The sequence below is a fragment of the Neovison vison genome, chromosome 2, assembly GCF_020171115.1.
Source record: "Neovison vison isolate M4711 chromosome 2, ASM_NN_V1, whole genome shotgun sequence".
NCBI lineage: Eukaryota > Metazoa > Chordata > Mammalia > Carnivora > Mustelidae > Neogale > Neogale vison.
In genome coordinates, this window is record NC_058092.1 from 79,068,165 (window position 1) to 79,092,913 (window position 24,749).

The window sequence follows — 24,749 nt, forward strand, 5'->3', positions numbered from 1 at the left end:
ATGAAAACTTAGAGTTTAACTTCTTAATTTTATAGGTGTATATCTGCTTGAAACAAGCATTCTAATAGAATGATGACTAAAATCCATCATTTTGATGTAAAGGGCATTTTGTTTGAGAAGGAAGAAACCTAGCTAATAACTTTCTCAAATAGTTCTAAGAAAATGGCTAAAATTTGGAAAACTGCTACACTTAAAGAAGGTTAAATTCACTGTGAGGCACTAATATAAAACAGCTCCTCCAAAGACAAGGAGGAAAAGATTATAAAAATCTTAAGTATATTACAGATACAGATATCTCAAATAATAACAGGGAAATATTATAAACTTTAAATCAGAGCAAAGGTTTCAAGATGACAAAAGAATCTTTGAAATCAAATTTAATAAACTTTAGCCTCACAAGTGTGTCTACCACTGAATGCTAGTGTTTATAAAAATGAATATTTGTTCATCTAATGTATTTCCTTATCTAAATAGGATACATTTAAAAGTATAATTTTCATAAATACTTTAAAAAGCAGATCTTAATCATATCAACTGATTACATAATAACAATTTATTAAATGAAGAGTTAGAGGGAAATTGGTTTACGGGGAAAAAATTTATTCACAAGAGAGTAACATTAATTGGAAGAGTTGATCTGAAGAGATATGAAGTACAAAATATTTGACAGAGTTCTCCCCCTAGTGGAACTTGAAAATGATCTGAAGTATTTCCATGACTAAGAATAACCTAAAATGTACTATTCTTATAATTGAGAAAGGAGTTTCAGATTTTAGCAAGAGATCTATTATGGATCTGCATGTAATAAGTAAATAAATGCACGAAAGTTGAATCATCAAGACATTTACTGAAAACACATTTACTAAATGTATTAATAGTAAGGTAGCAAAGCACAACTCAGTAAAAAGAAATACCTTAAAAGCGGAGGACTAGGGATACAGAGAAACACAATTTAGGAAGATACAGCAGCTTGTACAATGGTACAGAATTTTGAAAATATGTGAAAATTTTGAAAAGTGTGTGTGTGTGTGTAAGGGGTAAGGAAGGAGTATGAAGAGATAATGCTGAAAGATGAGATGGGCAATGCAGGTCTGGGAAACAATGAAAAGGTAAGCATTTTAGGCTGAGAAATTCTGATATGATTTGCTAGGTAAAAGGCAGTCAGTAAAAATTCTTATTTTTTAGAAAGCTAACTCAGCTCTGTGGAAGAGCTGAGGCTGGAGAAGTGAAACTGAGTAGGAAGTTACTACAATAGTTCAGGTAAGGCTGTGGACAGAATAATTCAGGGAATGGCCAGGGGAACAGAAAGGCTGAGAGAGATTAAAAGAAAAGTTTCTGAAATTAAAATCACCTTTGATTTAGTTTTAGATTTATTCCAGACTTTCCTCTTTTGAAGGAACTGAGGAGTTGGGCAAGACACTTCAGTCTTCATGAGTTATTAAAAATTATCTGAAAGTGGGACACCGGGGTGGCTCAGTTGGTTAAGCAGCTGCCTTTGGCTCAGGTCATGATCCCAGGGTCCTGGGTTCGAGTCCCACAGTGGGCTCCTTGCTTAGAGGGGAACCTGCTTCTCTCTGCCTCTTCCTGCCACTCTGCCTGCTTGTGCTCTCTCTCTCTCTCTGACAAATAAATAAAATCTTTAAAAAATTATCTGAAAGCAAAACTACAAGAGTATGTGAGAAGGTAAAATGTTGGTTATGTTAACTAGCACAAGCACTTTGTAAAATAATTTGATATGATCTAGTAAAGTTGAAAGTTTACAAATTCTCTATATAGACTTCATGTAGAGGGTTAAGAAAGGACTAAGCGAAGTTCTCACTGTGTTGAACAATCCGTTAAGAGATGCTACCACTGATCAAGACTAGAGATACAGAAAGGAAAAAAAAATTGGATGAAACAGGAACAGATAATTTTAAACATGTTGAATTTGAAGTGCCTGTGCTACTTCCAGGTAGAGTGGTCTAGAGTCCATTAAAACTACTGGTCTACTCATCAAAAGACACAATAAGTTAAAGAACAACAAAAGACAAGTCAGAGTGGAAACAGGTATTTACAAAACATAACATCAATAAGTAAATAACTATACATCCAAAGAAAAAGACAAAAACCTACCAGAAAAATACATATAAAAAGACTTTAGCAGACCTTTACAAAAGAGGAAATCCAAATGGCCAGCCTTATTAATAATCAGGTAAATGGAAATTAAAACCACAACAAAATATCACTGCATATCCACCAGAATGGCACAAGTTAAGACATCTGACACCACCAAGTGTTAAGAAGGATATGGAACAAGCAAGAACTTTCATGCTTTCAATAACTTTCAAACTCTTGGGAGTTTAAACTTGTACAAGCACTTTGGAAAATAAAGTCGAAGAGTTGCATGCTCTGTGACACAAACATTCCACACCAGAGTAACATGTACATGTAGTCAGTATAGTGCACAGGATTGCTTATAATCACAGCACTGTTCCAAACAGTCCCAATCCACAAACTCCCAAATGACCAATAATATTAGAGTGGATATATTGTGATACAGTCATAAAATGGGAACACATAACAATAAAAATGATTACTTACTAAAATAATGTTGAACAAAGAAAGAAGAGACAAAGATATATAAGAACACTCTATTCAAAGTTCAGAAACAGGGAAAACTAAACTGTACAAATCAGAGAGGCATATGAAGATGACACAATTATAAAGAAAAGCAAAGGAGAGACTACCACAAAACTCAGGACAAGGGAGTAAGGTGTGATTGGCTAGACTTCTGGATACAGGCAATATTCTGTATCTTGACCTCCACCGTGACTATATGGGTAATGTGTTTACCCATATTATAATGTAGCTTTGTATTACAAACTTCTTGGTATACTGTGCTAATAATTTTTTAAAAGGTTTAAAAATTATTGGTTGGGGGAAACGTGAGGGCTGGAGTTACATTAGGATCTGTTTTATAGATGGCTCCTAAAGCCATGTAAGTGAGATCCTTCATTTCAATACAGCCTTTAAAAAGCCAAAAACTTGGGATTCTCAGGAATACAAACATTCAGAGATGATAAGAAGACTAAAACAAAAAACAAGAAAGAAGTAAGGCAAAAGTGAGTGGTGGTGGGAAAGCTGTGGGAGGAGAGAATGTAAAGAGGACGACTAGTCAACAACCATAAATGAGATAAACTCAAGCAGGATAAATACCGAAAAAATACCAATGAATTTAGCAATTTGGAGTCCAAGGATTATTTAATCAAGAGCCATTTGATGCCAACATATTCCTGATAGTAAAAATTTCATGCATTTTCTATTTTCAGAAATGATGTAACATGCTGCATTCCATTTTAAATAAAACTTGAAGCATATCAGGCTCTTCACTTTCATAAGTATTTCAGAATAAATAAAAACAATGATATAAATCTCGCTGTTTGTGACTAACATGCATAGAAATGTAGCAAAATTTCATAATTTTCTAGATGTTAGAAAACTCCAGGCTTAAACTAGACTTGAATACAATAGGATGATTTTAAATCACTGATTACAAATATGTCATGAAGTCAGTTCATGTTTGAAGTTTTTCTGAGTATGTGCTACTTTACAGGGAATATTAGCAACAGAACACAAAGGCTAATTTTTCAATAAACTTATACAAATCAATGTATCATGATTACTTTTGACCCAGATCAAAAGATGAAGCTATAATACATGTAAGTCTTAGAAATTAACCAAATTTTGAATTGAAATTTAGTTCGAAGGATATTTTAAGTGGAAGAAAATTCTAGATGTTGCAGCAAAAACTGTATTTTGGCTTGGAATAGAATATAACACATTTTCAAAGAAATAAGATTTTAAACACATTTTTCCCATATGAGAAATTTACTACCTTATAAATACAATAAGAAATAGGACATACAGTGACAAAATATTTAGTTTTGAATCTTCTTTCAAAAATTGCTTTGGCAATGTACAAATATGGTATCAAACTATCAAACGTGGACTTAAGCAGAGGCAACAAAAGAATAGGACTAAGTTAAGTTGGACTTCAACAAAAATAAAAACTTTTGTTCATCAAAAAGCAGTAACAGAACAAAAAGGCAACCCAAAGAAAGGGAGAAAACATTTGAAAACTATCTATCTGATAAGGGATTGACCCTAAGGATACATAAGGAACTTTGATAACTCAAAAACCTGATTAAAAAAATGAGCAAAGGACTCATACAGACATTTCTGTAAAGAAGATACACAAATAGCAAAAAGCAAATGGTAAGATGGTCAACATCACTAATTAGGGGAATGCTAATCAAAACCACTATGAGCTATGACTTCATTCTGATTAGGATGGCTACCACAAAAAAACAAACAATAACAAAAACCCCAGAAAATTAACAAGTATTGGTAAGGACGCGGAGAAATAAGAGCCCTTGTGCACTGGCTAGCAAGAATGTAAAATGGTGCAGCTGCTATGGAAAATAGTATAGCAATTCCTCAAATAATTAAAAACAGGATTGGGGCACCTGGGTGGCTCAGTGGGTTAAGCCGCTGCCTTCGGCTCAGGTCATGATCTCAGGGTCCTGGGATCGAGTCCCGCATCAGGCTTTCTGCTCAGCAGGGAGCCTGCTTCCCTCTCTCTGCCTGCCTCTCTGTCTACTTGTGATCTCTGTCTGTCAAACAAATAAAATCTTTAAAAAAAAAAAACAGGATTACTGTATGATCTATCAATCCCACTTCTGGGAAAATCCCAAAGAAATGAAAGCAGGGATTCAAAGAGATCTGTACAACATCTGTACAACCACGTTCACAGAAGCATTATTCACAATAGTCAAAAGGTGGATGCAACCCAAGTGTTTACCAATGGATAAACAACAAAATGTGGTATACAGATATAAAGGAATATTATTCAGTCTTATAAAGGAAGGAAATTTTTTCATATGTTATTTTTCACATATTATCCATTACACATGGATAAACCTTAATGACATTATGCTAAGTGAAAAGACCCAGTCATAAAAAGACAAATACTGCGGCAACTGGGTGGCTCAGTTAAAGTGGCCAAGTGTTGATTTTGGCTCAGGTCATGATTTCAGTGTCCTGGGATTGAGCCTTATGGTCTGTAGGTGGGTTGGTTTGTAGGTTGCTCTGTCGGGCTTCTTGCTCAGTGGGGAGTCTGCTTTCCCTCTCTCCTTCTCCCTCAGCCCCTCCCCTGACTTGTGTACTCTCTTTCTCTAGAATGAATAAATAAATCTTAAAAAAAAAAAAAAAAAAAGACAGGGAACCCTGGGTGGCTCAGTCACTAAGTGTCTGCCTTTGGCTCAGGTCATGATCCCGGGGTCCTGGAATGGAGTCTTGCATGGGGCTCCTTGTTCAGCAGGGAGAGTACTTCTCCCTCTGTCTGCCGCTCTCCCTTTTTGTGTGTGCTCTTTTTCTCTTTCTCTGACAATAAAGAAAATCTTAAAAAAGAAGACAAATACTATATCATCTTACTTACATGCAGTACTGAGAGTAGTCTAATTCAGAGATTAAAAATGGAATGGTGGTTTCCAGGGGTTCGGGGAAATGGGCACAAGGAGATGTTCAATAGGCAGATTTTCAGTTTTGCAAGATGAAAAGAGTTCTGGAGACTGACTGGTTGTACAATGTGAATGTACTTAATGTCACAGAACTTACACTTTAAAATGGTCAATTTTATGTTATATGTTACGTTACCACCAAAAAAAGAATGTGGAAATGAATATGTGTTGAAAATAGAATCATAATCATTAAGAGGAAGGTACAAGTCACTCTTCAGGTACAGAGAGAAATTATTTTTATGTGTACTTTATTATTTTCATATGGTACCTGGATTTCCAGCTCAGCAATGTGCTGCTGTAACTCAGCCACAGCAGCTATGCTATCTGCTTCCCGGAGTCTCACAGCCATCACTTCTTCCTTGTTCTAGAGCGGCAAACACAACAAACCAAAAATAAACCATGTGGTAAAAGTAAAATATACTTCGAATTTTGAAAACAAATAGATTAATGATCAGATGAAAAAAAAGTGCCATTATTTCCTGAACTTGATATAAAATGAAGACCAAACATATAGAATAATATTCTATCTTGAAGCATTCAAAACAACACTCAAATAAACAAGTGCTGCATAAAAAGTTAAAATTAAAAATGAACTTAATCTTAAAAGAATTCAAATCACTGGTGACTGTGAAGGCTGTACATTTTTATGCAAGAACAAAAATTGAGAACTTTCAAACACTTAATTTGGACAACAGGTTAACAGAGAATATGGATACTGAGAGAGTATATTAACTGGATAATACTTAATGATTATATTCTTTCTGAAGCAATAAATGTTAACATTTATAGTAAATAACATTTATAGTAAATGTTAACATTTACATTACACTACAAAGGAGAATAGAAGTTCAATTATATCATAATTCTAATCTTCCCAGGAAAAGCATAGTACTTAACTCTACCACTTCAAAATTTCACAAAGAAAAACCCCAAAACTGCATTCTACAATACCGTAGCCAATTAATACTGATCCAGAAACAACAAAATATGAAGAAAATATATTACAGAAAAGTAGGGTATGCAAAATATTTTTCTCCTCCATTAACTCCAGTTGAAATGTAGCAATCATTTGTATAAAAAATTTACAGCATGGTGGTCATTGGAGAAATTTAGCACCTGACAGTACTATAATACCAAAATTTCTAAATATCACAAATTTAGAAGTGTAATAATTAAACTACTTATTCTTGTATCTTAGATACTTCTGCTTCACCTTAAGCAGATACTGCATTAAATATTTTGCCAGTCTGCATATAGTCACATGTGTACCCTATGCTGTGCTAATAAATGTCTAAAAATCAGGGGCACCTGGGTGGCTCAGAGGTTAAGAATCTGCCTTCAGCTCAGGTCATGATCCCAGGTTCCTGGCACTGAGCCCCATGTCAGGTTCCCTGCTTGGTTAAGAACCTGCTTCTCCCTCTGCTTCCCTCTCACTCCCCCTCCTTATGCCCCCACCCCCGACCAAATAAATAAATTCCTTTAAAAAAAATGTCTAGGGGGAGAAGCAAGATGGCAGAGGAGTAGCAGACTGAAATGACATCAGGTCCCAGGACTTCAGCTAGATAGTTATCAAACCATTCTGAACACCTACAAACTCAACAGGAGATAGAAGAGAAGAACAACAGCAATTCTAGGAACAGAAAATCGAACACTTTCTGGAAGGTATGATGTGTGGGGAAGTGAATCCGAAATGACAGGAAGAAAGACCATGGTGGCAGGGAGGGATTGGCTTCCGGCAAGCGGTGGAGCAGCAGAGCACAAAACCAGAACTTTTAGAAGTCTGCTCCTCTGAGGGACATCGCTCCAGAGACTAAGCGGGGGTGGAGTCCTCACAGGGATAGTGTGGTCTCAGGTCCCGCAAGGTCACGGAAAGATCGGGGGTGTCTGAGTGTGGCAGAGCTCCCAGGTATTGGAGCGGGGAAGCCGATACAGAGACAGAGCCGAGGAGTGAGCTCTCAAATCAGGGTTACCTTAAACCATGATCCAAGGCACAGTTAGGCCACTGCTCTTCCAGCAGGGACCCCACAAGTGGCAGATCCAGAGAGACCCCCTCCTTCCTTCTCCAGGAGGAGTGGCACAGAAATGTGCAGCAGGAATCTGCTGGGTTTGGAGACTTCAAATGGGATCATGTGCCAGAGATAGAAATGCTCGGTCACAGGCCAGGTGAGTACAGAGTGTAGCTGCAGACCTGGGAGACGGAAGGGATTGACTGCTTTTCTCTGAGGGCGCACTGAGGCGTGGTGTCCTGAGCTCTCAGTTCCTCTAGGCCTAGAGATTGGAAGGCCTAGAGAAATTTCCATTCCCATCCTCCAAAGCTCTATGGAAAGCATTCCGGAGCAAACCCGAGCAGATTACTTAGCTTCCAAGAGCAAACCCGAGCAGATTACTTAGCCTGGCCCCTGGCAAAGGCAGTGCAATCCGCCTCGGAGAGACATTTGAGAATCACGGCAACAGGCCCCTTCCCCAGAAGATCAGCAAGAACATCCAGCTAAGAACAAGTTCACTAATGAGAATTGCGGAACTCCAGAGCTAGAGGAATGCAACACATGGAATTCATGGCTTTCCCCCCATGATCCTTCAGTCTTGCAAAGTTAAATTTTTTTTCATTTTATTTTTTTCTTATTCTCTCTTTTTTCAACTTTTCCTCTTTTTTTTTTTTTTTCTTTTGGAAGATTTTTTATTTCCTTATGTTAACAGAGAGAGATCACAAGTAGGCAGAGAGGCAGGCAGAGAGAGAGGAAGCAGGCTCTCTGCTGAGCAGAGAACCCCATGCAGGGTTTGATCCCAGGACCCTGAGATCATGACCTGAACCGAAAGCAGAGGCTTTAACCCACTGAGCCACCCAGGCGCCATTACTCTTTCTTCTTTTGAAGTTTTTTAAATAGTTTATCTTAAAAATACCCTTATAAAAAATATACACATTTTTAAACATTCATTTTTATAGTCATATTTTATCTCTTCATTGTATTTAACCTTATTTTTTGTATATGTATCGGGTTTTTTTTTTCTTTAAAATTCTGGGATACAATTTCTTCTAATACATCAAAATATACCCTAAATCTAGCACATGGCTTTGTTCTAGTCTCCAGTCTGAACAGATTCGCTCCTCTTTTTTTTTCTCTTTTTCCAACAAACTTATCAATTCCTTTTTTATAATTTTTTTAAAATTTTCAACATTACAGTCATATTCTATCCATTCATTGTGTTTACTCTTATTTTTATAGATATATAAGTTTTTCTTTCTTTAAAACTTTGGGAGGTAGTTTGTTCTAAGAGACCAGAATACACCCAAAATCAAGTGGGTGGCTCTGTTCTATTCACCAGATATATAGATACAGATATAGATATAGATATAGATACAGATAAAAATTAACATCCCCCTTTCTTCTCCCCCCAATTTTGGGTCTCTTCTGATTTCATTAGCATACATTTTTCTAGGGTCATTGCCAACCTTTTAGTATTTTATTCTGTCGTGCATATATTCTTATCTGGATAAAATGACAAGGCAGAAAAACTCACCACAGAAAAAAGAACAAGAGGCAGTACCGAAGGCTAGGGACCTAACCAATACAAATATTGCTACTATGTCAGAACTACAGTTCAGAATGATGATTCTCAAGGTGTTAGCAGGGCTCAAAAAAGCCATGGAAGATATTACAGAAACCCTTTTTGAAGAAATAAAATCTCTTTATGGAGAAATAAAAGAACAAAAATCTAACCAACTAGAAATTTAAAAAGCTATTAATAAGGTGCAATAAAAAATGGAGGCTCTTACTGCTAGGACAAATGAGGCAGAAGAGAGAATTAGTGATACAGAAGACCAAATGATGGGGAATAAAGAAGCTGAGCAAAAAAGAGACAAACAACTACTGGACCATGAAGGGAGAATTCAAGAAATAAGTGATACCATAAGATGAAACAATATTAGAATAATCGAGATTCCCAAAGGAGGAGAGGGGCAGAAGGTTTATTGGAGCAAATTATAGTAGAGAATTTTCCTAATATGGCAAAGGGAACAAGCATCAAAATCCAGGAGGCACAGAGAATCCCCCTCAAAATCAATAAAAACAGGTCTACATCCCATCTTCTAGTAGTAAAACTTATTAAAGTTAGTGACAAAGAAAAAATCCTGAAAGCAGCTTGGGACAGGAAGTCTGTAACATACAATGGCAGAAATATTAGATTGGCAGCAGACTTATGCACAGAGACCTGCAAGCCAGAAAGAATTGGCATCATATATTCAAAGCACTAAATGAGGAAAAATATGCAGCCAAGAATACTATATCCATCTAGGCTATTGTTGAAAATAGAAGGAGAGAGAAAAAGCTTCCAGGACAAACAAAAACTGAAAGAATTGTAAACACCAACCAGCCCTACTGGAAATACTGAAAGGGGTCCTTTAAGCAAAGAGAGAGCCTAAAAGTAGTAGACCAGAAAGGAACAGAGACAATACAGAGTAACAGTCATCTTACAGACAACACAAAATTCAGATCTTTCAATAGTTACTCTGAATGTAAATGGGCTAAATGCCCCAATCAAAAGACACAGGATATCAGAATGGATAAAAAACAGAACCCATCAATACGCTATCTACAAGAAACACATTTTACCTCCAAAGACATCTCCAGATTTAAAGTGAGGGGGTGGGGGCACCTGGGTGGCTCAGTGGGTTAAAGTCTCTGCCTTCGGCTCAGGTCATGATCCCAGGATCCTGGGGACGAGCCCCGCATCAGGCTCTCTGCTCCGTGGGGAGCCTGCTTCCTCCTCTCTCTCTGCCTGCCTCTCTGCCTACCTGTGATCTCTGTCTGTCAAATAAATAAATAAAATCTTAAAAAAATAAATAAAGTGAGGGGGTGGAAAATAATTTACCATGCTAATGGACATCAAAAGAAAGCTGGAGTGGCAATCCTTATATCAGATCAATTGGATTTTAAGCCAAAGACTATAATAAGAGAGGAGGAAGGACACTATATCATACTCAAAGGGTCTGTCCAACAAGATCTAACAATCTTAAACTATATAAGCTATATAACTATATATATATAAACTATATAACTATATGTATGTATATATAAGTATATATATATATATAACTATATAAACCAACTAATAACAAAATCAAAGAAACACATCAACAATAATACAGTAATAATAGAGGATTTTAACAGCCCTCTCACTGAATTGGACAGGTCATCCAGGCAAAAGATGAACAAAGAAATAAAGGCCTTAAATGACAAACTGGACCAGATGGACATTACAGATATATTCAGAACATTTCATCCCAAAGCAACAGAATACACATTCTTCTCTAGAGCACATGAACAGTTTCCAGAATAGTTCATATACTGGGTCACAAATCAGGTCTCAACTGGTACCAAAAGATTGGGATCATTCCCTGCATATTTTCAGACCACAATGCTCTGAAGCTAGAACTCAATCACAAGAGGAAAGTTGGAAAGAACTCAAATACATGGAGGTTAAAGAGCATCCTACTAAAGAATGAATGGGTCAATCAGGAAATTAAAGAAGAATTGAAAAAATTCATGGAAACAAATGAAAATGAAAACAAAACTGTTTAAAATCTGTGGGACACAGAAAAGATGGTCCCGAGAGGAAGTATATAGCGATACAAACCTTTCTCAAAAAAGAAGAAAAGTCTTAAGTACACAACCTAACCCTATACATAAAGAAGCTGGAGAAAGAACAGCAAAGAAAGCCTAAACCCAGCAGGAGAAGAGAAATAATAAACATCAGAGCAGAAAACAATGAAACAGAAACCAAAAGAACAGTAGAACAGATCAATGAAACTAGGAGCAAGGGTTTTGAAAGAATTAATAAGACTGATAAAGCCCTGGCCAAACTTATCAAAAAGAAAAGAGAAAGGACCCAAATAAATAAAATCATGAATGAAATAGGAGAGATCACAACCAACACCAAAGAAATAGAAACAATTATAAGAACATATCATGAGCAACTATACGCCAGCAAATTTGACAATCTGGAAGAAATGAATGCATTCCTAGAGACATATAAATTACCAAAACTGAACTAGGAAGAAATGGAACATGTGAACAGACCCAAAATCAGTAAGGAGACTGATGTAGTCATCAAAAATCTCCCCAAAACAAAAGAAGAATTAATATCTATTCTCCTGAAAGTGTTCCAAAAAAGCAGAAATGGAAGGAAAAGTGTCAAACTCATTTTAGGAGGCCAGCATTATCTTGATCCCAAAACCAGACAAAGATCCCATCAAAAAGGATACTTACAGACCAATATCCTTGATGAACACAGACGCAAAAATTCTCACCAAAATACTAGTCAATAGGATCCAACAGTACATTAAAAGGATTGTTCACTATGACCAAGAGGGATTTATTCCAAGGCTGCAATCAATGTGATACATTAATAAAAAAAAAAAAGAACAAAAACCGTATGATACTCTCAATAGATGCTGAAAAAGCATTTGACAAAGTACAGCATCCTTTCTTCATCAAAACTTTTCAAAGTGTAGGGATAGAGGGTACATATTTTAATATCATCAAAGCCATCTATGGAAATCCCACAGCCAATATCACTCTCAATGGGGAAAAACTGAGAGCTTTTCTCTTAGGGTCAGGAACATGGCAGGGATGTCCACTATCACTACTGCTAGTCAACATAGTACTAGAAGTTCTAGCCTCAGCAATCAGACAACAAAAAGAAATAAAAGGCATCCAACTCAGCAAAGAGGTCAAACTCTCATTCTTTGCAGCTGATATGATACTTTATATGGAAAACCCAAGACCCCACTCCAAAACTGCAAGAACCCATACAGGAATTCAGTAAAGTGTCAGGATATAAAATCAATGCACAGAAATCAGTTGCATTTCTATACGCCAACAGCAAGACAGAAGAAAGAAAAATTAAGGAGTCAATCCTATTTACAATTGCACCCAAAACCATATAATACCTAGGAAAAAGCCTAATCGAAGAGGCAAAGAATCTGTACTCAGAAAACTATAAAGTACTCATGAAAGAAATTGAGGAAGACATAAAGAAATGGAAAAATGTTCCATGCTCCTGGATTGGAAGAACAAATATTGTGAAAATGTCTATGCTACCTAAAGCAATCTACACATTTAATGCAATCCCTATCAAAATACCATTAATTTTTTTAAAGAAATGGAACAAATAATCTTAAAATTTATGTGGAACCAGAAAAGACCCCGAATAGCCAGAGGTATGTTGAAAAAGAAAGCCAAAGTTGGTGGCATCACAATTCCAGACTTCAAGCTCTATTACAAAGCTATAATCCTCAAAACTGGTACTGGCACAAAAACAGACACATAGATCAATGGAACAGAATAGAGACCCCAGAAATATACCCACAACTCTACGGTCAACTAATCTTCGACAAAGAGGAAAGAATGTCCAATGGAAAAAAGACAGTCTCTTCAACAAATCATGTTGGCAAAATTGGACAGCCACATGCAGAAGAATGAAACTGGACCATTTCCTTATACCACACACAAAAATAGACTCAAAATGGATGAAAGACCTCAATGTGAGACAGGGATCCATCAAAACCCTTGAGGAGAACACAGGCAGCAACCTCTTCAACCTCAGCTGCAGCAAATTCTTCCTGGAAATTCAAATTTCGAAATTCAAATTCAATTCTTCACAGCAAATTCAAAGGCAAGGGAAGCAAGGGCAAAAATGAACCACTGGGACTCCATCACAATCAAAAGCTTTTGCACAGCAAACGAAACAGTCAACAAAACTAAAAGGCAACCAACAGAATGGGAGAAGATATTCGCAAATGACATATCAAATAAGGGATAGTATCCAAAATGTATAAAGAACTTATCAAATTCAACACCCAAAGAACAAACAATCCAATCAAGAAATGGGCAGAGGGCATGAACAGACATTTCGACAAAGAAGACATCCAGATGGCCAACAGACACATGAAAAAGTGCTCCATATCACTCGGCATCAGGGAAATACAAATCAAAACCACAATGAGATACCATCTCACACCAGTCAGAATAGCTAAAATTAACAAGTCAGGAAAGAACAGATGTTGGCAAGATGCGGAATAAAGGGGAACCCTCCTACACTGTTGGTGGACATGCAACCTGGTGATGCTGCTCTGAAAAACAGCATGGAGGTTCCTCAAAAAGTTAAAAATAGAGTTACCCTATGTCCCTGCAATCATACTACCGAGTATTTACCCTAAACATACAAATGTAGTGATCCAAAGGGGCACGTTCACCCAAATGTTTATAGGAACAATGTCCACGATAGCCAAATGATGGAAAGAACCTAGATGTCCATCAACAGACGAATGGATAAAGAAGATATGGTATATATATACAATGGAATACTATGCAGCCATCAAAAGAAATGAAATTTTGCCATGTGGATGGACAAGAGGGTATTATGCTTAGCGAAATAAGTTAATCAGAGAAAGATAATTATCATACGATCTCCCTGATATGAGGAAGTGTAGATGCAACGTGGGGGTTGGGGGGTAGGAAAAGAATAAATGAAACAAGATGGGATCCAGAGGGAAAGAAACCATAGGAGGCTCTTAATATCACAAAATAAACTGTGGGTGCTGGGAGGAGGGGTGTATGGAGAGGGTGGTTGGGTGATGGACATTGGGGAGGGTATGGGATATGGTGAAAGCTGTACAATTCACAGACCTGTAACCTGGGGCAAATAATACATTATATGTAATAAAAAAAAACTGTCTAGCAATCAGCTTTCTCCTCGGGCTGTTTGTGTGTGTGTGTGTACACATGTGTTCATGAATAAGTTTATTATATCTTTTAATATAAACTGATATAGATATATAGAATATAACATATAGATAATAAGATATACAATACTCATTGTCCATTCTGTGCAGTCACTGTATTCTCACAGAATGCTTTCACTGATTTTTTTCTAAACTACTACATCCATGAGCCATCGATGGTTGAAACTGGGGAAAAAGTAAAGTTTTGATATAAATGTTGACTGAATATTTTTGTTAGAGAAAAGATGAAAGTGAAACAAAGAAGACTTATGTTACAATTTCACTCATCTGTTAATAATGTGAGCAAGTTTTTTGTTGATTCTGGTAACAGTAATCAAATACTGAAGGAAAATTTCCTTAAAAATTTTGTGCTAGTCATAATGCATATGCTGAAGATAACAACATATTTTTAAACTTTTATCTGCATTAAAAATCAAGCACAGGCATCAAATGCCTTTCCTTAAAAGGCCAGATAGTAAATATTTTTGGTTTATGAGCCATATAATGTATCACAAATATTGTATCTGCCATTGCTGCAATGTGGAAGTGGCCATGGACAATACATAAAGAAACAGGCAAGGCTGTATTCCAATAAAACTTTACTTCTAAAAACAGGCAACCAGACAGATTTGGGCTATGGGCTACAGTTTGCCAACATCTGGTCTAGATCGTCAACAAAAAAATCCAATCCTGATTTGTAGTTTGACAACTAACGTGATGTAAATCCTCCCACCATGGCTCCTTTCAAGCTATCAACGTTAACATCACCGAACACTGAGCTGGGAAGAAATGTACAGTGGAACACTATTAAATGGTATTTACACCGTACAGATACAAGGGGTCTAAATAACCTCAAAAGCACAGATAGTAGTAAAATGTAAAAATAAGTAGGAAATGTTAAAGTTTGATTACTTATTACCTTTGTCCTATCACAATTTAATTATGCTATATGACTTAATTGTTCATATGGCTGTTTTAACAAGCAAGTCACAAAATTCCTAAAAATTTAACAACTGGTTCTTAGAAGCCTTTACTGGCTGGCTCCAGCACAGCACTGTGTCTCTACTTCATAAAAAGCACTGTGTCTCTATTTCATAAAATTCAAATCTCATTTTGTCACTCCCTTAGTTTAAATACTTTATGGCATTCCACAGATCTTGAGATAATGACTCAGGTCCTTATACTGGTGTCCTAAATTGTATATGATGTCACTCCCTATTCACTGTTCCAGCCTCATATCTTACCAGTATTCCTTATGATACTTACCTCCAGCTACAATGAACTTTTTTAAGTTCAAGCAACCTCTTCTTTCTTATTTTTATTCTTCACATATGCCATTCCCTCTGTCCAGGGAACAGAGTGAACTCTATTTATTGTCTTTCCTTAACTCCTACATAGCTTTAATGTCTTAGCTCAATCATTCCTCAGTTAGCCTTTCTTGAAGCATTATCCTAACACTAAACTCCTATTATAGTGTCCTATATACCTCCTCAATCACAGCACTACTCATACTGCATTGTGCTTGTTTCTGTAATTGTCTAAATCCTTTACTAAGAGAAATCCCCTCGAGGGCAGTGATGTCTCCAACAGTCAGCACCACTTTTCAACCTTGTGAGAGGGCCACCTAAAACACCTCATCCATTAGCTCCAGTTAAGCCTTCAGATGACTGCAGCCTCGTAAGAGACTCTAAACCAGAACCACTTGGTTAAATTGCTCCTAAATTTCTGACCCACAAAAACCCTAGGATACTGGTGCTTATTGCTATTTTAAGCCACTAAGTTTTAGAGGTAATTTTAAAAATAGTAATAGATAACTAATACATTTATAGTCTCCTAATTTTAGTTAGCAATATGTAAAAAATTATATTAATCAAATAAATTATATTATTTATAATATAATATATAATACTTATAAATGTATATATTATATGCAACATATGTAATAAATGTAATACTTCCAAATGTAAATATTATAAATTATACAAAATTACGTTAATCACGTTAAAAAAAATTCCCCTTAATCTTCTCCCTCTCCAATCTAATCACCAAGTCTTGTTGATTCTGTACAAAAAACAGATTGTGAATTTATCTACTTCTCTTTATTTAAATGTCAATACCTGAGCCCAAGCTAGTACCTGTATTGTACTATTTCCTGAAGATCTCATAACAAATCTGTCTCCAACCCCAGCCAAACCTATCTCTACACACAGTGGTATGTGTGTTCTTTTGAAAAATAATTACATTGCTATAAGCAATGTCCCCTAACAAATGCTAAAATTAGTTGCTGAAACTTTAAGGATATTTTCATGACCTCAAAATAGTTCCCCCCAAATATTTATTAATTACTGTGGTGGTTTTAATATATGTCCACAAGTTTTTTGACACTCTTTCCTTGAGGGGGTGTAGCTTAACATCCCTGCCGGCTGTCAGACTGGGCTGGACTTGGTAACTTACTTGTAATGAACAGAGTATGAGAGGAAAAAAGCTCTGTAGTGGAGAAAACTTGGTAGACACCAACTTAAATGATCAGGGTTAACAGCATTAACATATTAATACAAAATGCCTTCTAACATGATGTGCTAAGAAGGACACTTCTATTCTGTATTCTTTCCTAAAATACATTATCTCAGTCTAGTCATGAGAAAACATACAATCCCAAGCTAAGGGATATTCTACAAAATAACTGACCAGTATTTTTCAATAATAAAGGTCTAAGGAAAGATAACAAAGCATTAAGGAATTGTCACAGATTAGAGGAGACAGAGATCTAGTGGGGAGATCTGAATAAAGTCTGTAGTTTCATTCATTTCTTACTAGTGATAAATGTATCATGGTTATATAAAATGTTAACATTAGGAGAAGCTGATTAAAAGGTATATGGTAACTACTATTTTTGTTGCTTTTCTGTAAACAAAAAATGTCAAAATTAAACGTAAAAAAAACCTAAAGGAAATATAGCAAACCAGAAAAAGTCATAGTTGATTTTCTGCTTAAAATCTTTCAATGGCTTCCCACAGCACTTAAGAGTAAAACCCAAACTCATTAGTATGGGAAGTAAAATTTTATATGGTAAGATGTGCAGTCCCAACCTACTTCCCTGGTTTTTATGTCATTGGCTTTTTACTTTATACAAGACTCAGCAACCAACTTCTTTTCTGCTTTTGGATCTTGAACTCTGCGACCCTTTCATTGTGAGGATCCTTCCCCTGGCACTTCACATGGCTGCTGCTTTCCTATTCTTTACATCCCAGCTTTGATACCACCTCCCAGCACTCCATCTTCATCACCACTTCCTCTCACCTCCCACTTTACAGTACATCATTATTAATGATCTTATGTATTTTTTATTTATTGTTTCAATAAACACTGTGTTCACTTTCTTCACTACTGAGTCTCCAGTGCCTATAATACTAACAAATAAAGGTTGCCCAAGTATTTGATGAGTATGTAAACAGATGCCATTAATTCTTTGAAGTCTCATAATCTCACCTTCTCCCACCCTTATTTGAGAATCACTGTTCCAAAATATGCATCTACTTAAAATGAAAAGGTTTGGCTATACACTTTGTAAGTATCTTTTTTTTTCAATTTATTTATTTTCAGAAAAACAGTATTCATTATTTTTTCACCACACCCAGTGCTCCATGCAAGCCATGCCCTCTATAATACTCACCACCTGGTAATGCTCAATTTTTAAAGTTACTTCATATCTTTGTTTCTTTAAATAATGATCCAGTTCAGATCCATAGTTTGATTTCAAAAATATTTCAATTGGATTTTTTTTCCAATTTATTTATTTTCAGAAAAACAGTATTCATTATTTTTTTCACCACACCCAGTGCTCCATGCAAGCCGTGCCCTCTATAATACCCACCACCTGGTACCCCAATTTGTAAGTATCTTTTTAAGTAATATAATGGAGAAACAAGTACTATCATGCCCTCTTGGTCAGAGTAGAAAACGGTTCAACCCAAGAAGTGTCATCTGACAAAATTTTACGAAGTACAAATGCATTTACCCATTGACCAATCTAAAGGAACATGTGGATATATCTCTATAGGTACAGAATGTGGATATAACTCTGTATGTCTGAAATTATATATGTACAAGAGGTTATTAACTACCCTGCTTGTGGCAGCAAACACTGGGGACAATCCGTGTGCCCATCAACAAGAATCTAGTTAAGTATACTACAATATATCCATGCAATGGAAAACAACGTACCTTAGAAACTAATAAGGCTCTTGAAGTACTGATATTGAAAGCTTTATAAAACATAATGACATTGAAAAAAAAAACTATAGTGACTAAAAAAAGGCAAGGAGAAGAACACACAATATGTTAACTTTTATGTAAAGAAGTGAAAAGAAAAATTATGTACTCCTACTTGCTTGTATTTGCCTAAAAGAAACTCTGAAAGAGGGGCACCTGGATGGCTCAGTCAGTTAAACATCGGTCTTCTGCTCAGGTTATAATCCCAGGTTCCTAGAATGGAGCCCCACATCAGGCTTCCTGCTCAGTGGGGAGTCTGCTTCCCTATCGCCCCTGCTACTCTTCTCACGCGCTCTCTCTCTCTCTCTCTCTCACTCTCTCTCTCGAATAAATAAATAAAATCTTAAAAAAAAAAACTCTCAAAGGACGTATCAGAAAATAAAAGCAGTCACATAGCAAAAAAATAAAAGAAAGGGTATATGGTAGACTCAGGAAGAGAATGAGATGAAAGGGGAAAGAGTATGAGCAATGCTTTCACTTATACTGTTAAAAAAATCAAAGCATTATGAAAAAATGCGTATTAAGCTATTAAATTTCATATTAGGGACAGCTGGGTGGCTCAATCAGTTGAGCATCTGCTTTCGGCTCAGGTCATGATCTCAGGGTCCTGGGTTGAGTCCTGCATCAGGCTCCTTACTCAGTGGGGAGTCTCCTTCTCCCTCTGTCTGCTACTTCCCCTGTTTGTTCTCTCTCTCTCTCTCTCTGACAAATAAATACATAAAAATTTTTAAAAGGTTTATATTATATATAAGCACCAGGTTTATTTTCTTCCTGTTTCCTTCTTGTCATTACTACAAATATGTACAATGTTATAATCATAGTAAAATACTCTTTCTTACTTAAAATTACTTATCATATAATTTTACAAGTTTATATATGAATTACTGTACTATGCCTTTTCCATGGATATATACATATCTATATTGGTATCTCTCTTTATATATGTAGAATTAGAGAATATAAAATCCTTCTATACTCTTCAAATTTAGATTTATGTAGGAAATCCCACAATCTCATTACTAAAATCTTGGGGAATAAATATGTCATAGAATTTTTTATTTCTTAGATTTTAGAAAAATAATAAAAATACATGAACCATACATTAGTATTATCCACAAGGTTGCACCCATAATGAAATACCTTGCTTAGTACTAAACACAATGAACTGTAAAGTATAAATATTCACACCAAGTGGGATAAAACAAAAATTATAAATGGCCACCCAAATGAATTTCTGTGAAATTTATGAGAAAATGTTTGGGTTTCAGAGTGTTTTGAATTTTCATATTGGAGATTACAGACTTAAACTATTTTCATCTTTAAGCAGGAACATTCAAATTCAGTTGTAGAAGGAAAATAACATTAATACTAAAAACAGTATCCTGATATATTACATAAATGAAAAACAAAATGAAATTTAATAGTTATTTATCAGCAAATTACAAGCTATAATCATACATAACTAAATGAGGGGTGGGCACCTAGGAGACTCAATCAGTTAAGTGTCTGCCTTCAGCTCAGGTCATGATCTCAGGGTCCTGGGATGGAACCCAGAGTCCAGCTCCCGGCTCAGTGGAGAGTCTGCTTCTTCCCCTCCAACTCTCTGCCCAACTTGTGTGCATACCTATATATATGCTCTCTTGCTCTCAAATAAAAAAAAAATCTAAAAAAAAAAACTAAATGAAAATGAACCAGATTTCCATAATTGAAGGACTAGCTTCCTTGAAAAAGTTAGGGTTTATTCCTGAAGTGTTCCAGTATAACAAGATAAAATATATACACTTAATTACAATGTACTAGATGCTACGGTAATGACACACTGGGCATTCTCAAAATCTACAAAAGGTATTACAAAATATTGAATAAATCAATATACAGGCTAAACACACACACAGATATAAGAATCAGCATCTGCAACAAATTTCACAGATTTATTACTGAACAGTTAAAAATAAAATAAAATATTGGTTCTTAAAATTTTCTAAAATTCTGAATCTGAGCCTATTACTTAAATTAAAAATATATATATATATATATATTTTTTTTTTCATCAGCAAATCCCAAAAATTATTTCCAAAGAACACCTTACTTTAGTTAAAAGGTGCTAAGGCATTTGAGGAACAATATTAAATCCAGTAACAGTGTTATCAACCTATGTTTAAGAAAAACCCCAATAATTTGAAAAGAGATTAAGTTTAGCTCTTTATTAAAAATAAGTCAGCACAGACAATATGGCATCATAAAAATTTAATCACATATTAGAAAGACAAATCAAACTGATATAACTTCATGTCACATCATTTTATTTTTAAATTAGTCTAGTCACATCCTTCTAGAGGGACTAATTTTAAGTTAGCACAAATTTCAGTACTGCCTACAGATTTCTGTCAGTGTAAATTGCAACAGCCATGCATATTTATTAGGATGTAATTTCATCTCTGGATTTCAGTGACACTGATAAACCACTCAAGCTTCACTCCGGGTTTTTAATGACACCAGAACAAGTTGATGGAATTACAGTTCCATATGTACCACTGAAAGTCTTATTTCTTATCATAGAATAATAAGGCTAGAATCTTAAAGAGCATCATTCCTGCTGTATCACCATGAAAAGATGGATGCCTACTTTATTTTTAAAATTCCATAACTTGTCCTTAGTAATCTATTCTAATGCTGAGACCACGGTCATATCTTTAGTTATTTCTCTTTCTCTCACACTCACTCTCTCTTGTCTTACCCCCCTCCTTGTCCCACCCCACTCCTCATCCCCTCACTCTCTCACCACAGCCGCACTGGCAACTGACTTCAGGAAAACATTTACTTGCATTTAAATACTTTTTGAAGCTTTATAAATCCAAATACTTCATGCATTAAAAAATAGAAAAACTGATTAAAATAATAATGGGAAATGTACACAATTTTCCCAGACCATGGGCAAACACACTTCTTTTGCTCTCTACTCAGAAAACATATATCAATATTGAGTACATACTATACCATGCCAATCAAAGCAGAGTTGCCCTAATCTCCCTAAATTTTAAATTTTAAAAGCTTTGGTTTTAAAGAGCTACAAGTCAAAAGAAAAATTATAAAGAGATACCAATTTTCAACCACTTGGTTAACGTAATTTCCTAAACCGGCATTTAACCGAGTGGGTGAAATGAGGTTTCCTGCCAGAAATTCACCTCACAGTAAGATGAGCTAACTCTGTCTGAAAGCAACCACCAAACCAAATCCAGGAAAAATGGGAAATCAAACTAGCTCTTTTTTGGTTTTACTGCCTTTAAAATAATGAAGAGACAAAACAAAAAAGGCATTATTACATTGACAAAAACATTAGGTAGCCAATATATTTACCTTGCATTCAATCTCTGCTTGTTTGCGCTTTGCTTCACTTAATTGAGTAAGTAGTCCTTTGTTCTGTGCCGAAAGATACTGCACTTTCTCATGCAGACTAATCACCTCTTGTTCCGCTCTTCGAAGATGGTTACTGTTGATCTGATTCTAATAATTAAAAATATAAATATTCAGACTTTAAAGACCCCCAAGAAATCTACAAATTTTTACCTCCCCATTATATCTCAATAACATTATGTAAAATGCTATCCGTTACAGGTGGATTTTTATTTAACATATAATAGTTAAACACTAAAAAAAATTATAAATGTGCTTTAAGAATTGAGTCATCCAGAAGATACTTAAGGTCTATATTAGAAACTCTTCCTAACTTTCTGTTTATACAATAACTATCTACAAAGTTAAAGAATGTTTACACAGACCCTGAAGTATTAATTTCTGAAATGGGCAGTATCATACAAATGAGTAGATACAGAAATATGATGAATTTAACTCCTCTTCCCAAAAGGACAGACTGATTGAAAAGTACCATCACCATTTACTAGACTGTAAAATCCTTTATGTCATGAAATGTGTCATATGAACTTCTATATTCCAATGTATATTCTGTATTCCAATGTACAGCCATTTTAAGGAACATGAACTGGTTTTGAATTCTGACTTGTTATTTGGTGATTAAGCAAACTAGTTATAATATCTCTATTTTTTTATTTGAAAAATGTATATAAAAATACTCTCTATTTCTTATTCGGGTCTCTTCAGTATTAAATGAGAGATTACATGGAATAGCACTTAGTATACAAAAATAACTCAATAAATGTTGGTGTTTAATGTATTAAAACTATAGAACATGCTAAAAAAATATATAGAGACCTTAATTTGACTGACATGAAGTAGTTTCCCCATGCAGGCTCCACATAGCCTGATTTCTTTCAACCCTAAGATTCTATTAGGGGTCTGAAAGAAACAGTAGGGATTTTATAATCGAAGACAGAAGAATCTGGTTCCTCATTTTACGGTTTTTCAACCTTGCTAAATTTACCTAATCCCATCAAATCCAGTACACTGGTACAAGCATAGAAATTATGACTAGACTTCAAAGGCTGTGTTTTAAGAATCACATGAGAAAAGTTTATGAAAGGAATCTTATATAATGTCTGAAATTAAACAGATACTTAATAAATCCTTGGTTGTTACTATTATTACACCTATTCTACCTCACTCAATAAAAACCCAGCCTCCAGTTTTATTAAAAAATCTGCATCATGTAACAGTTTTAAGCTCCAAAACTTTCTACCATTTCTGAGTTTCTTCATTTTTACTTTTACTCTTCTTCCTGACTCAGTATTTGTCTATAAAATAGTGATCTTCTGGGGTGCCTGGGTGGCTCAGCGGGTTAAGCCTCTGCCTTCGGCTCAGGTCATGATCCCAGGGTCCTGGGATCGAGCCCCACATCGGGCTCTCTGCTCAGCGGGGAGCCTGCTTCTTCCTCTGTCTCTGCCTGCCTCTCTGCCTACTTGTGATCTCTCTCTGTCAGATAAATAAATAAAATCTTTAAAAAAAAAATAGTGATCTTCTTAGTACTTAGATTCAGTACTTAATCTAAGTACTCAGTTACTTAGATTCAAAATGTTCTGCAACTTCTTTTTACTGTTTTTGCTTCTACCACTGAACAAATAACCACACTTCAGAAGACATAAATTCAACATAAGCTGCAAAGAATTCCCACAGATAGAATCCCTCTCTTGACCCCTCACTACAAGTTCATGATCCAAAATTATAAAACTCCACACATAAAACCAAAAATTGACAATAAGTGAGAAACTGTAGAAAAAAGGATAAAAAGAACAAATTCTTTAAAAACTCTAGATAATAATCATTTAAGGACTTTGTATAAAATAGTTTATTTAAAATGATAAGACAGGGGCGCCTGGGTGGCTCAGTGGGTTAAGCCACTGCCTTCGGCTCAGGTCATGATCTCAGGGTCCTGGGATCGAGTCCCACATCGGGCTCTCTGCTCAGCAGGGAGCCTGCTTCCCTCTCTCTCTCTCTCTCTGCCTGCCTCTCTGTCTACTTGTGATCTCTGTCTGTCAAATAAACAAATAAAAATCTTAAAAAAAATAAATAAAATAAAATGATAAGACATAAAAAGAGGGAGCAAAAAACATAAGCAAAGAACAAGTAACTATCAAAAAACATTTAGCAAACTTGGGGGTGCCTGGATAGCTCAGTTGGTTAAGCGTCCAATTCTTGATTTTGGCTCAGCTCATGAGCTCAGGGTCATGGCATGGAGCCCAGTGCCCGGCTCCCCACTCAGCACAGAGTCTGCCTGTCCCTCTCCTTCTGCTCTTCCCCCCACTCATATATGTACTCTCTCTCTCTCAAATAAATAAATGAATAATCTTTAAAAAAAACCGATTTAGCAAATTTGAAAAACAACCAAATACAACTTCTTGAACTTAATATAGTAATTGAAGGGTTAAACAGAGAATTAGCTACACTGAAGAAATAGTGTTCCAGAAGAGGTCAAGAGACATAGACAAGAGTAAGGAGGTACAAAATACAACTAATAGAGGTTGCAGAATAAAACAGAACACAAAGGAAAAAGTGAGCTATGACAGTCTAGGAGATGACAATACTTAAGAATTTTTACAACTGGAAAAATTATATATATGAATCCACATTCTGGGAAACACAACTAGTTGTAGGCAGGATAAATACAAATAAGCCCTCACTAAGAAACATTTTAACAAAACAGAATGCTCACAAAAAGAAGAGAT

General features: G+C 35.6%; 1 protein-coding gene across 6 annotated transcripts in view; it reads right to left on the reverse strand.

The window, feature by feature from the left end:
* EVI5 (ecotropic viral integration site 5) overlaps positions 1-24,749 on the reverse strand; it is a 202,971-nt gene that overhangs the window by 52,299 nt on the left and 125,923 nt on the right. For all 6 annotated transcript variants that reach the window (XM_044238685.1, XM_044238684.1, XM_044238686.1 and 3 more), the window contains 2 exons: positions 21,970-22,116; positions 5,827-5,922 (listed from right to left, as the gene is read on the reverse strand). In XM_044238685.1, the coding sequence (XP_044094620.1) occupies positions 5,827-5,922; positions 21,970-22,116 (243 nt within the window). The remainder of the gene's footprint in view (positions 1-5,826; positions 5,923-21,969; positions 22,117-24,749) is intronic.